Raw genomic sequence first — 12,778 nt, forward strand, 5'->3', positions numbered from 1 at the left:
TATTAGTAAAATGTACTAAACATGTAGAGGTGACAAAAACAGAATGGCCTATAAGATCAGAGTGAAGATTATTAAAAACAGAACTATTTTTTTGAAAAAGAGAACTTTGTTTCAAGGAAATTTTAAGTAACTTTTAAAACATTCTTGTGAATATTATCTGATGATTCTTAAAGATTCTTTCTTTCTTCTTCCTTTTCTGCCTTTTTCTTTCTCTCCTTCCTTTGGCTTGAGGGAGTTACCTGGAGGCTGCAGTCTTATGCATATTAAGTGCTCTGTAATCTGATTTATAACATAGAAGTGTGCACAACTTTCCTTTTTAGCTATTGTGTCATGAGAAAAAGGTTTGTCTCTGACTTTAAACCAACACTCAAGTGAACTGTGCTAGACAACTGCAAAAATCACTAAAGAGAAAGTGGATACAACATCATTTTGGCAGAAATAACTCAGGATCAATTTATTTATGAAACAACATGTTGTAAAATAACAACATAAATGCTCATTTATTCTGATTTGAGCATCAGCCAGAATTCATCTTCAGTAACATTAGTAAACAAATTGAAACAAAACCACAATGGAGAAGGAGATTCACACAAACTCATTCGTATTCTTAACATTTGCATTTTGAATTGTCCCTGGCGTGGTTAACTCCAAAAGTCCCATTTCTTTGGTCTCTAACACTTTTTTAATAGTGAAAATATATATGCAAGGACTAATGTGGTAAGAATTAATCTCATTTTAAAATATAGTCAGTTTTGAAAGGAAGGGATTCCAATATATTATACTGTTTGGTTTCAATTTAATTTTAGAGTAAACTAATAAATTAACATATTGAGACCCTAAATCCTCCAGGTAATATATCTAAAATGCTTTGTTTTGTAGAAAGAAAATTATTTCCAGGAAGCACCATACCTTAAAGATATGACATGTTTTTCCAGCAAATGTTCCTCTGTGCTACCAGACTGTGCGGCATTTGCTCATATTTAACGACTGTGGGAATTTGGACGGAGGCTTCTTCTCTTCTTTAAAAGTGTTTAATTCCTCTGCACGTGCCAGGCACAACGTATGTACAAGTTAACAGAAAACGTTCTGTGTAATAATTTTGTTATTTTATTTAACAACGATAATAATAGCAAGTAATTCATTAGGAAGTCAACATGTCTAAGTGTTTTCAACTTGTGTTATTGTTTGGTTCTGAAATCTAGAAACCAACAGCTGCTGGGTGAAAAAAATATGATCCGAGTGTTTGTTTTGTCATAAACTATAGAGTAAAAAATGGAAAATTTCCAATACTGAATTCCATGCTAATGAAGTACTATTAAACTGTACTCTGTAAGTTCATTCCTTAGACATGTTCCATTTAACATTCTAAACGGAGCTTTTCAAGTAACCAGTTTCACTATACCATTTAGGCAAATAGAAATAACACAGCGACCCGATGTTATGAGCATTGATTACAAAGAACGACACACTCAGATCCTAGTTAATAAGGTTGCCTTTTAAGCAGTCCTTTTAATGAACAGATCAGAATATTAGTTTGGTCCTATTAATTAGTTCAAAGTACTAGGTATATTTTCTAACAAGTTAAATACACAAACGAACAAAAGACATTTCTGTTACAAGCAATTGCATTGTTTTCTGGGGACTCACTCTGCATTTACGACCCAGAAGAGAGCACATGTCCACTGTCACTAGACATTAGTGGACTGGAGAGCAATTGCACGAAATATCCAGGAAATCAGTTGTCTTCTGAAATGACTGTTCAAATATATTACAAAATAGAGTGGCTTTCTAATTTTCTACCTTTTAGAGAAGCCCCAAAAAAGCAGTCCGGTTGTTAAACTAGTTTTTGAATTCTTCTAGTATCAAGAAATAATCAGACCAAGGGCCAACCATAGTCACCATGCCACTGGATGGTGTTAAAACAGAAGACATTTACTTAGTCTAATAAATTCTAGCTAGCGAACGGTATCAAACTACATACTGTTTCTCAGGACTGCAGAGAATTCCAAAATTCTAGGCAGAAATTTGGAAACAACACTTTTGGTAATTCAGGGGGTTCTGGCCAGCAGTGGGGACAATTTGGCTGCTTGGCAGCTTTGAAATGGTGACATTTACTGTGGCGAATTCTCCCCAGCCTGACCGACCTGCTTTTCAGCTTCATGCAGAAACTCGATCTGACCAGTGTTTCAGAGTGGACTAAACATTGGGATGAGGACTCACAATTACTTAACTAAAGCTCGCAGAGCTAATGTGTAAGATAAGAACTAGCAAACTGTCATTTCAAAATGAGGAGCCCTGACTGTGAAGACTACCTGGGGGGGGGACGGAGGGGGTTCAGCCACTGCCTACAAAACTCTCTTAGGGAGGTGGATTTTGTCTTGGTATCTGGTAATCTAAGACACTCCCTAGAGTGGTATCACTGCTTTCACATAATAGCTTAAACATTAAAGAAAATGAAATTCAATATATTCAGCTATTTCCTTATTTGGAAAAAAGAATTTCATTTATAAAAACAAGTATATGTGCACTGTATTACAGTATTTTCCCTTTTCTTCTTTCTCTGTGGTACTTTTAAAAAACAAGTATCACATTACGCACATATGTGTGTAACAATAATAATAAGAGGAAAAGAGCTTCAGTTTGAGAGGGGGGCGGGGAGTGAGTGGTGGGGAGATGGGTGGGGCTAGAAAGAGGAATGGGAGGGTTGTGATTCTATTTAATTCAAATATATAAAATTTAAAACAAAGAACAACAGCAGAATATTATAACCTTGTCCATACTGAAAAACTTCTGCAGTATTTTTTTTTATTACTAAGAAATACTCCAGGGTTTCTGTTTTTACTCATTGCTTGAGATAGTCAAGACAATGCTGATGCTTGTTCTACAGGAGATTGTGTTATTTTCTCAATAGTTCTTTCCTCATGGCAACTGGGGAATATGCCACACGGCATTTTTATAGGCCTCATTCAGATCAGCAGATCAACCCCAAGCAGGACTTGGTCTCATTTTTCCAACCCATAGCAAGGACCAATCACTTCACCTGCGAGACCTGAGCACCAAGCAGACTCCTCACTCTTTCTAATTTTGTCTCTGTTCTCCCTAGAGCAAGGCCTGGACCATGCAAACAGCCCACTGTATCGACACGAGCATTGTCAGGATCCAGCCCTGTAGTTTGACTTGGGTAGATGATCAATACATAAATCATGTGTGTGGACAGCGTATTCATTTCTATTGGTATGGACATGGATATGTAAGATGACGGGTTTGAACTTTTCCCCTTAAAATTAAAGTTGCAGCGGACACGACCTTGAGAAAGCAATTTCCTTCTCATAGATGAGAAGTTTATCTTGAGTTTCTAGAAGTAGGATGATCAGCATTTTGACAGTTTTCAGAACAGGAGAGAATCAGGTTTATGAGGTATGAAGCAGAAGGGTAAATTTCCACTTGAAAATGTATTTAAAAATTCGGTTTGGAAAACAATGAGTCTATTTTGCCCCTTATTCTGGGGTCACTGTTTATTATACTTTTCTCAGTACTAAATCACTGTGTCTGTACAGTTATGACATGCACACAGCACAGTAACAGCATGGTCACAGGTAATGGGGTAACAGCATTCGAAAGAAAGACGATTGATTATACACTTTACAGAATTTAAAAACCATATAATTGAAATTTTTCCTTTTTTGAGATGTGTAGTGCAAAAGGCTTTGACATTAGGTAAAGTCTGTATAACTGTTTTCTGGAGGCATCCCAGATCATCTGCATGCTCTGTGTAGCAAGACAGTTGGCTTGCTTACATGAATGTTCGACAATAAGCAGGCTCATTACCGAAAACATCATTTAATAAACAACCAGGCTAAACTGCTCGTTCTTTGCTAAAGTCAATAGTTTCTCTAAATTACAGAAGCACAACCCAAGACCACATAATATGACAAGCAACCACGCAAAAATGACATTTGCCAATACCCATTTTAATAAAGCAACTGACACAGTCAGCATGCTTAACTGACTGGTGTCATAGTCACGATGCAAAGACACACGTGTCTAAGTCAAAGCAAAATGATTTCCTCCTAAGTTCAGAGCACAGTTCTGAATAAGTTTTTAGCCTAATTTTGGCAGAAGTTGGTGTCTTCATTTTGGCTTTTGAAAGAACGTGGCTATACCAAAATATCATAATTTAGTTTTAAATAAAATCTATTATGCAATTATTATTACGGAACGATTTTTCACTTTCAATATTTCTGAAACAGCCACTAACCAAGAAGAAAGTATGCCATGTTTATAAAATACTACACTTTCCAAGAGTCATTTTCAAAGGTTTACTCTGCATAGTATACAGCACATGGGTAAATATAGATCGAATAATAGTTTTACCTCCTCAGATAAGCATTAATAAAATTGCAAGGATCATAGCGCCACTTGAAATATTGATGACCATGTAGTAACTATATCTTAAAGGTTACCCAGGCAAGCAGAAATTCTATATAGTTTGCAGTACACTATAATTTTTGTGATGCTATGAACACAGTATTTCCTTTTATAGGAATGCACACATCATGCCATTTCTTAACCACATGTCGTTATATTTAGCTAGATTCACCATAAATACCGTTATAACACCTGTGGTTTCCCTCATTAAGAACTGAATGGAAGAGGTCAGGGGTTGAAAGGGCAGCATATGTGCCATGAAAGAACTAGTTAACATAGTCTATTATATTGGTGCACTGGTAAGTCTCATTTCTATTCATCAGATGATTAGTTCAATCAATATTTATTCCTCTGTGCTCCCTTTGTCTTATGCTACAAAGGAGACATCCTTCAAATGCATGGCAGAAGCCTTGTTATCTATGAGTTTGTTGCTTAATTTGGGAGGGAATATTTTATTTATTTGGCAATCCTCAGTTCTTTGATCTCCTTTCCCTCTAATTACCATTAGGTAGCATAATGGAGTTTCATGAGATTATTTATAAATAGATTAATATTATTATTATTATTATTAGCAGCCGTTCCTTTTTATGCGACTCAGATGATGCATACATTCACGTCTCCTTTCTGAATGCCTTGGGAAGTTGTTCTGTTTCTGTCAATATGTTTGAGTTTGAAGCCTAGATTGTGACAGCAGAGATAAAAATGATTTTCGCTCTCAAATATTCCTTCTTTTTGTCTGAGTGGGTGGTTATAGGCACATGCATATACATATTGCGTATCAGCGTGCATCAGCAGACGTCTCCGAAGACTGCTATTATCTGCTAGGGATTCTGTTGAGTCAGAGATTCTATTCAAAGTCAGATTAAATATTTGCAAGAAGCTGTAATTGGAAGATGATTGCAAAATTACAGGAATAATACATTTTATGTAGAGTGCTCATTTTATCAAAGGCCATAATTCATTACATCATTAACGACTTATTTCATTAGTCGGCCTAATTTTTACTCATTAGACAAGAATGGGTGGAGAGTAGAACTATATCCAGGAATAAAAAAGACATATTTAATTTTAAGCACAATTTCTTCTCTAGTATCTACTTTTCTATAAATTTTATCACAGGATAGTATTTCATTAACATCAACCAACTTAACGCCAATATAATTAAAAATGATTACTTTTGTATTTGTAGACTAAGCAGAGGTGGGGCAACATTAAGGATCTATCTTTATATTCCTGGAATGAAATATTATTTCATACAGTTTCAGTTACTTTTCTACTCAGTGTTCATACTCATGCACTATTAATCTGTCTTCAATTGGATGAAATTATTTTATTTTTTTGATACACTCAACTGTAAGTCACAGACTGTTGCCAATGCACAGTGACACTGATGCCACCACCCATAATTTAAACTCATACTTTATAAAATTTCAGAATCCCAGCAGCTTCATGTGCAGTTTCGAAACTGTATTGCTTACTAGAGTAATTTAAAACTATTTATCTATCAAAAGCTACAATGCTCACCTTAAATTAGAGCTACTTTATTAGTGTAAGTAAATTAATTAGTGTGCTGTGAGTCACGCTTGCATTTCTAAGAACTACTGAAGTAAGATGCACAAAAGCTCTATAGTGTGTCTTCTCGTCCTAAATGGTGAACACAGGCTTATCAAATGAGAAGTCAAGTCTTAAAACACTTACTTGTCATTTTATGTTGAACAATTACCTGTATTAAATAGTGTCCTGGTACTTTTAGAGAAACAAGTGGTTTTTTTTTTTTTTTTACAAGCTTTTGATACACCGAAGATCAATTCTATTTCCCTATAATTTCTTTGTGCTTTGATACCCTTTTACTCTAAAATTATGTTGTGTCAGTTGGAAACACATATTTAAAGTATAATCTGTGTAAATACAGTTATGGATAGCGTTTGAGGCTTTTAATTTGGTCTTTGACACAATACCAAATATTATTAGCATTAATATTTATATTTGGTTAAGAATATAACATGATGGATTATTTATATTATACAGTAACATAAACCACTCTGACAGCGACAGAATACACCACCTTAAAGGATTCTCTAAGGATCAGAAGTTATTGTCATTGGTGGAAAATTTAAGGATTTATAAGTTTAGGTGAATACAGACAAAGGAGTTATAATTTTTTGACTCTTGTTTATGAAGCTTGATATTCAAATTCCCATCATTACATTTACTGATTTTTTTTTAAATATACAAGCTACAGTGGACCATGCCTAACCTCGGCTCCAAGATGTCTAACCCTTCTGTTTCCTAATAGTTAACAGTTCACCACGGCTGTTGAGGGAGGAGCAAGGTGGGTGGAGGTACTAAGACATTTAGGGTAATACTTTGGGTTTCTTTGGCTATATATTTTTCCACAGTACTTGAGACACAGCCTTAAGAATTTTCTTTAAGCTGTTGAATGAATTTTCTTGTTAGAAAGACAGTTCACTCGTGATTTCTGAGTGGGCAGAAATTAACGGAGTGCTGGCAGAGAAGTCCTTTCAGCAACCTTTCATTTTTTGTGTGTGTGTGTGTGTGTGTGTGTGTGTGTGTGTGTGTGTGTGTGTGTGTGGTAGGTGGACTATTGGTTAGAAATATTTGATGTAAGTAATTTAATTGGAACTTGCAGAGAAAATTTAGAGCAACAACTTTATTTATGAAAACAAATGCAAGGATATTCAGATCTCTTTACTACAGCTAAGGGTGGCTACATCTTAGCAAGCTGAATTTTTTTTTTTAATTTAGTAGGTGATAGAAATTTACTACTTGTGAAAGATAGAAGCCACAGTTTTTAAAAAGCCAAGATCCCTCCTTGTTTACAGCAAGAATAAAACCAGAGTTAAATCCTCCCAAGCGGCTATCACCTATTGACTACAAAGGCAATGGGCTCCTGTTTGGGAAAGTGGGATTTTATGCAGACACCAGGGAGAAAAGCCACCATTTACGTTTCCTTTGTGATAAACAAGACAGACCACTCAACAGGGATCCTTGAGAAACCAGACCATGCTGCCTCACTCTTTTCCTACCTATGTCTTCCCTTTCTAGCAGTTTCCTTTTAGGAAGTAAGAGGAGAAGCATCCTTAAAACTCACAGGAACTCCCTCTCCCCTCTGTAAGACACACACACTCGCATACCAGACAAAGGAAGCAAAGTTTTGTGGACCACCAAGCTGCAGTCTCCTCCACTTTAGGGGAGAGGGGTCTGTGGCTGAAACTTGGGTCCTCTTCAGGAAGATTCAGCTTCAGGACAGAGCAATGAACTGAAGTATCAGAGCCTCTTAACACCTCTGTTCCCCTAGAGCTTCCCCACAAGTAGCCTCTTCAATACCCTCAGCAAAGGCATAGTCTGACCTGGGGGTGGGTTGTTGAATTGGCCCACAGGGAGACTGCTCAGTTCTAGACACAGTTTGTGTCTGGCAAATTGACCTGACTCAGGACAGTTGCCGTTGCCAGAAGCAAACCTTGGAGCCAAAGTTTTGACAGGACCACTTGGAAATGGAGACCGTGCATGGCAGGGCAGGGTACGGTACATGGAGTAGATAACATGCTTACAGGCAAAGGGCAAAGCCAAGTTTGATGGCAGTTCCTCCCCCGGCAGAGTCTGCTCCAATATGCTCAGCTTAGCAGCCCTGCTGCACAAAGGGAAAGATGATTTGATGCTCCCTTCCCCCACCTCTTAATTGAAGTTCAAGTTCAACTATTAGACTTGTGGATAGCCTGAATCTTCTCCCACTCTATACCCCTTCCCAGTGGGAATCCTGGCCACTGATCTTGAAGGGACTTACTTCATCTTTAAGGAACAGCCTCTGACGTTGGGATGGGACAATTCTTTGATTGTAGAGAATGAGAACGGGATGGTAAGAGGTCAGGAGAAGAGAGAGGCAAATGGCTAGAGACTAATGACTTTTTCTCTACCAGTAAATAGTTCCCTCCAGACTGCCTCAGGAGAGTCATCTTGGGTTAGAGCTGGTGACCTGTCCTGGGCAGTCTGGTGAGACAAAGGTGTGAGTTCACACCGAATATCTAACTTATAAATAGGGTATTAGCCCTTGTGTTAAATCCTTCCAACTGGCAGCAGCCAGGTGCCTCAGAAGGGAGCCTGGCAGTGCAGCCACAAGAGCAGCGCGACCAAGGTGAAGCACAGGGAAGCTGCGCCCTGCTTGACACTCTGTAGCTTGAGAGCAGATGCAGTTCTGCTCCAGCATTTAGTGCAGGGGACCAACTGCTGTGGCACGTGGCTTCTGACCCTCAGACGGCTTGAACCTGGTTCATGGGAGGGGGTCTTGCTGGGGTTGGGGGAGAAGCAAAAGTCAAACTGCTAACTGGGAGCTTCAGATGGGAGTGAAGGAAACCGAAAGGAGAGTGTGTGAGATCCTGTTGTGAGTCAGAAAAGAGAGAAAGAAAAATCCAACTTCTCACGAAGTAAAGGCGCTCTGCCCACTAGTTTCTGCACTACAGTTTCTGGAAAGAATCTGGATAGCGGAGCATGTGACTCTCCCATGACTGGGACAATCAGCTGTTGTCACTGTGCACAAGCACACAAAGATCCTAACTTCCAGTGCACGGGTCAGTCAAGACACTCACCAAGACACCTTTGTCCTTTACTCCTATTCCCCTGTCCCCACGGGTAATGAACTTCTCTCCATCCCTTTTTGTCCTGCTTTGTCTTACACAGACCAGGGCTCAAGCTGATGGCCCCAGTATCTGTATGTCTTCAAGGTCAAGACAGGCCCAGGGCTCCTCGAGAATGGCCAGGGTGAGCATCATGCCCAATCCTCCCTAAAAGGAGAATGGATAGTGCACCAGAGCAGGCAGCCGGATGGATGGAGATTGGTATTTTGGGGCCCTATTCTAAACGTGTCCTGCTCAAAAGCACTTCCGTCCAAGATGCAAGAAGGTCCAGAGTTGACTGTCGCCTATTTTTGTTCTGGAGGGACTTGTGAATCAGAGAGAAAAGCCACCAGAAGAACACCATACATCAAAGAAGAGAAGCCTGGATGTAGGCGCTGGGTGTCCAGACCTATGCAGATGTCCAAGTCAGGAGGGCACCCGGTGGCCTCTTTAAGAAAAGAGGGAAATTGTGTCCTACTGTGAAGTGGGAAAGGTCTGCAGCACAGAGCGAGAAACTTGTACCACAGAGATCTACAAATTGACTCCGTAAGCCCTCTGGCCAGCTGCTCGGGTAGCTCCCAGTCTTGGAGTAAGAGCAGGATACTCAGCTCTGCCTTCTCCGAGGGCCACTTGGCGCTGAGGTCGCACCGGACACTGCCGATAGTGGTCCTGTCCAGAAGGTTCACTTAGCATTAGCTCCCATTTCGGTCCTTTATTTCACAGAAGAGCTTGAGCCCCTGTTTTCTCCGATGTGAGTAATAAGGCCTTCACTCTCCAGAACTTTCTCCTACCAACTTTTTATTGGGGGTGTGGGTGGGGGGGGGTTGGCCCAGCCAGAGTGAAGCGGAACGGAGAGCAAGGGACCTAAGGAAGGTCCAGGATCAGCATCTGCTTCCAGCGCGCGGGAGCATACCGTGTTTACTATTTCTGGAAAAGGACGCGCCTATAGACTGGGATGCTCCTGCATCTGGCAGCTTGGCCCACTGTGATCTCCACATACGCCAGGGAGTTCACCTCTAGCTAGCGACCGCGGCGGGGCACGAGCTTTCAGTTGCCTCTACCCAAAGTCACCCCGCTTCCAGCTCTCTCTCGGGTGCTGTCCTGTGTCGCACCGGAGAGCGACGCGCAGAAAAGATTCAGAGCAAATCCAGAACTGGGAGACGCGATTAGCACTGTCCCCATCTCCAAAAAAGCGCCCTCCCGCGTCCTGCCGAAATCCCCGAGCCTTCCACACCTTCCCACAACTTTCCAAGCCCATTCCATTTGCAGTCCCACCTGCGAACCGAACTCGGGGAGCTGCGCGCAGCCAAGCTCTCTTCCCTTGGGCCGAGAGCTCTCCCCTCCCCCAAAGCTCCGGGTCTAGCTAGAGTTGTCCTGCTCTGGGCGCCCGCGTGCCTGCTTACCTCGCATGATGTGGCCGCTGTCCTGCTCCGTGTAGTCATGAAGCTCCCAGCCCGAACCCCAGAGAACCCAAAAATCCCGCTCAGCACGAGGGAAGAAGGCGGTCGGCGAAGAACTGCTCCGCTGAGAGAAGCATCCCTTTAGGCAGATGTCGTGGCCACAGGGTGACGGTGGCCGCCGCCGCTAGGCTAACAGTTTTGATGCTGTTGCTGATGACTGTTTCTGATGGCTGTTTGTTTGTTTTCAGGCAGGGTGGAAAAAAAAATGTCCTAGCTGGCTGGTGCCTGGGTTTTGTTTTGCTTTTGTTTGTTTGTTTGTTTCTTTTTTCTTTCTCTCCAATGTGCTTGCTTTAAAAAGAAAATGCCACCGCCTCGGGCTCGGAGATTTCTTTTGTGATCACTTAGACTGAGGAGGAGGAGAAGGGCAGCGGCAGGAGGAGGAGTTGGTGGTGGTTTTGTTAGTTACAAAGAAGAGGGAGAATTATCAAGGGGTGAAAAAAAGGAAACAGGAAAGAAAGAAAGGCGGCATGGATGGCAGAGCATGTGCGCTTTCACATGACATCTGTGCCTGTTAGCGGATCCACAATGTGAAATTTCACTGTTCAGTTGCAGAGAGGAAGGGAGCAAAGAGAGAAAAGAGGAGAGAGGTGGAGAGAGCGAGCGCAGAAGAGGCTTATACGTGAGGGCGGGTTTGGCCGGACTTCCTGGCCCCGCCTCCTGTCAGCACCACGGCCAATCAGCTTCCCGCAGTGCGTGGAGAGGCTGGGAAGGCGGGGGAGGGGACGCTCTTGGGGACAGGGGGCGGGGCTAGGGACTCGGGTGTCCCAGGATGTGCGGACCCAGACTGGGAATTAGAGAAGGTCCTATCTGAGGTCCGATCTGGGCCAAGCCTAGAGCGCCCGGGAGAGTGAGGCAGATCTGAGAGTGACGTTCACTTCTGACTCTAGCAGTTAGAAAGGGACATTGGCCAGTCAGTTCTTTGGAGAAAAGTGTCTAGGGGAACCGCTGGGCTGCACCGTCCTTCCCTCTCTCACTTCAAGAGTCCTGAAAGAGTTTTGTATTTACAGCAGCGTTTTGAAGAGTCCCTTTTCCATTAAGTCCGCTCCTCTGGCAGGGTGTTTAGCTTGTCCGGACGCTTCTGCCTTAGAGGTAAACTACAAAACCACACTCCTCTAGCTCCGCGCAGCCTCTTCTTTTAATAGTTTACATATTTTCATTGGATATTTTACTTATTTACATTTCAAATGTCACCCCTTCCTGGTTTCCTCTCCGTTTCCCCCTACCCCCCTGCTTCTGTGAGGGTACTCTCCTACCCACCCACTTACTCCTGTCTCCCTGCCCTGGCATTCCCCTACTCTGATACATCTAGCCTTTACAGGACCAAGGACCTCTCCTCCTATTGATGCCTGACAAGGCCATCCTTTGCTACTTATGCAGCTGGAGCCATAGGTCGCTCCATGTGTGCTCTTTGGTTGGTGGTCTAGTCCCTGGGAGCTCTGGCAGCTTCTTTTAAAGACTGTTCAAATGTTCCCCACTCCTCACTCTAACTTTAATAACTAATGCTGAGCCTGAGATCCTCTCTTCCTCTCTCTCCCTCTTCTCCTACTTCTTTCTCCTTCCTTTCTCAGTAGTCCCAGGTTCCTTTGTCAAGGTCATGGGTTTCTTTAGCTGTTGGAAACCCTCTGACCCTGGTTGTAGGACTTAAAGACAGGCTCATTTGACTTTTTTTGGTCACCTTAGTGACAGGATACTTGGCAAAAAGCCTAGAGTAGAAGGCAAGACTGTGGTTCTGTTTGGTTGGTGAAGGTTTAAAGAGCAAGGCACTTGGCTAGTAGCTCCCTAGAGATATCTATGTAGGAGAGCTTGGTATTAAAACAACAATCATGTTACTGCATTCTTTATACAAAATTTGTCACCTGTGACAATTTACTTGGGTTCTGAAAAACAAAACAAAACAAAATGAAACACAGGGATCAAAACTGTTTTGTTTTGGTTTTTTTTGTTTGTTTTTGGCACAGTTTCATTCTTTGTAGATGAAACAAACACACAATATAGATGCACGACATCGATTTCCTTCTGTGTAGTTAGGGACTGCTTGAAAATTTTGGTTAATTGATCATCATAAGACAAGAATTGCAAAACTTTGCTTGATAATTTTGAAAGCACAGAGACAGGACTCAATGTTGCAGCCGTTGGAGAAATGGATCTCCTCAACATTCTCCGGATCCAAATAACTTGATTATTTTTGGCCAGTATTTATTCACGTTGCTTTGGGTAACATAATACGTTGTAGAATTTGGGGTCCCTCAGTCCTCTGTA

At 41.6% G+C, this 12,778-nt stretch overlaps 1 protein-coding gene across 1 annotated transcript in view; it reads right to left on the reverse strand.

Annotated features, from left to right (window-relative positions):
* Rorb (RAR related orphan receptor B) overlaps positions 1-11,091 on the reverse strand; it is a 171,573-nt gene extending 160,482 nt beyond the window's left edge. Inside the window, exon 1 of the mRNA XM_032891701.1 lies at positions 10,463-11,091. Within this exon, the coding sequence (XP_032747592.1) occupies positions 10,463-10,469 (7 nt within the window). The 5' untranslated portion in view covers positions 10,470-11,091. The remainder of the gene's footprint in view (positions 1-10,462) is intronic.
* Positions 11,092-12,778: the final 1,687 nt, after the last annotated feature.

Source organism: Rattus rattus, chromosome 2 (assembly GCF_011064425.1).
Source record: "Rattus rattus isolate New Zealand chromosome 2, Rrattus_CSIRO_v1, whole genome shotgun sequence".
Taxonomy (NCBI): domain Eukaryota; kingdom Metazoa; phylum Chordata; class Mammalia; order Rodentia; family Muridae; genus Rattus; species Rattus rattus.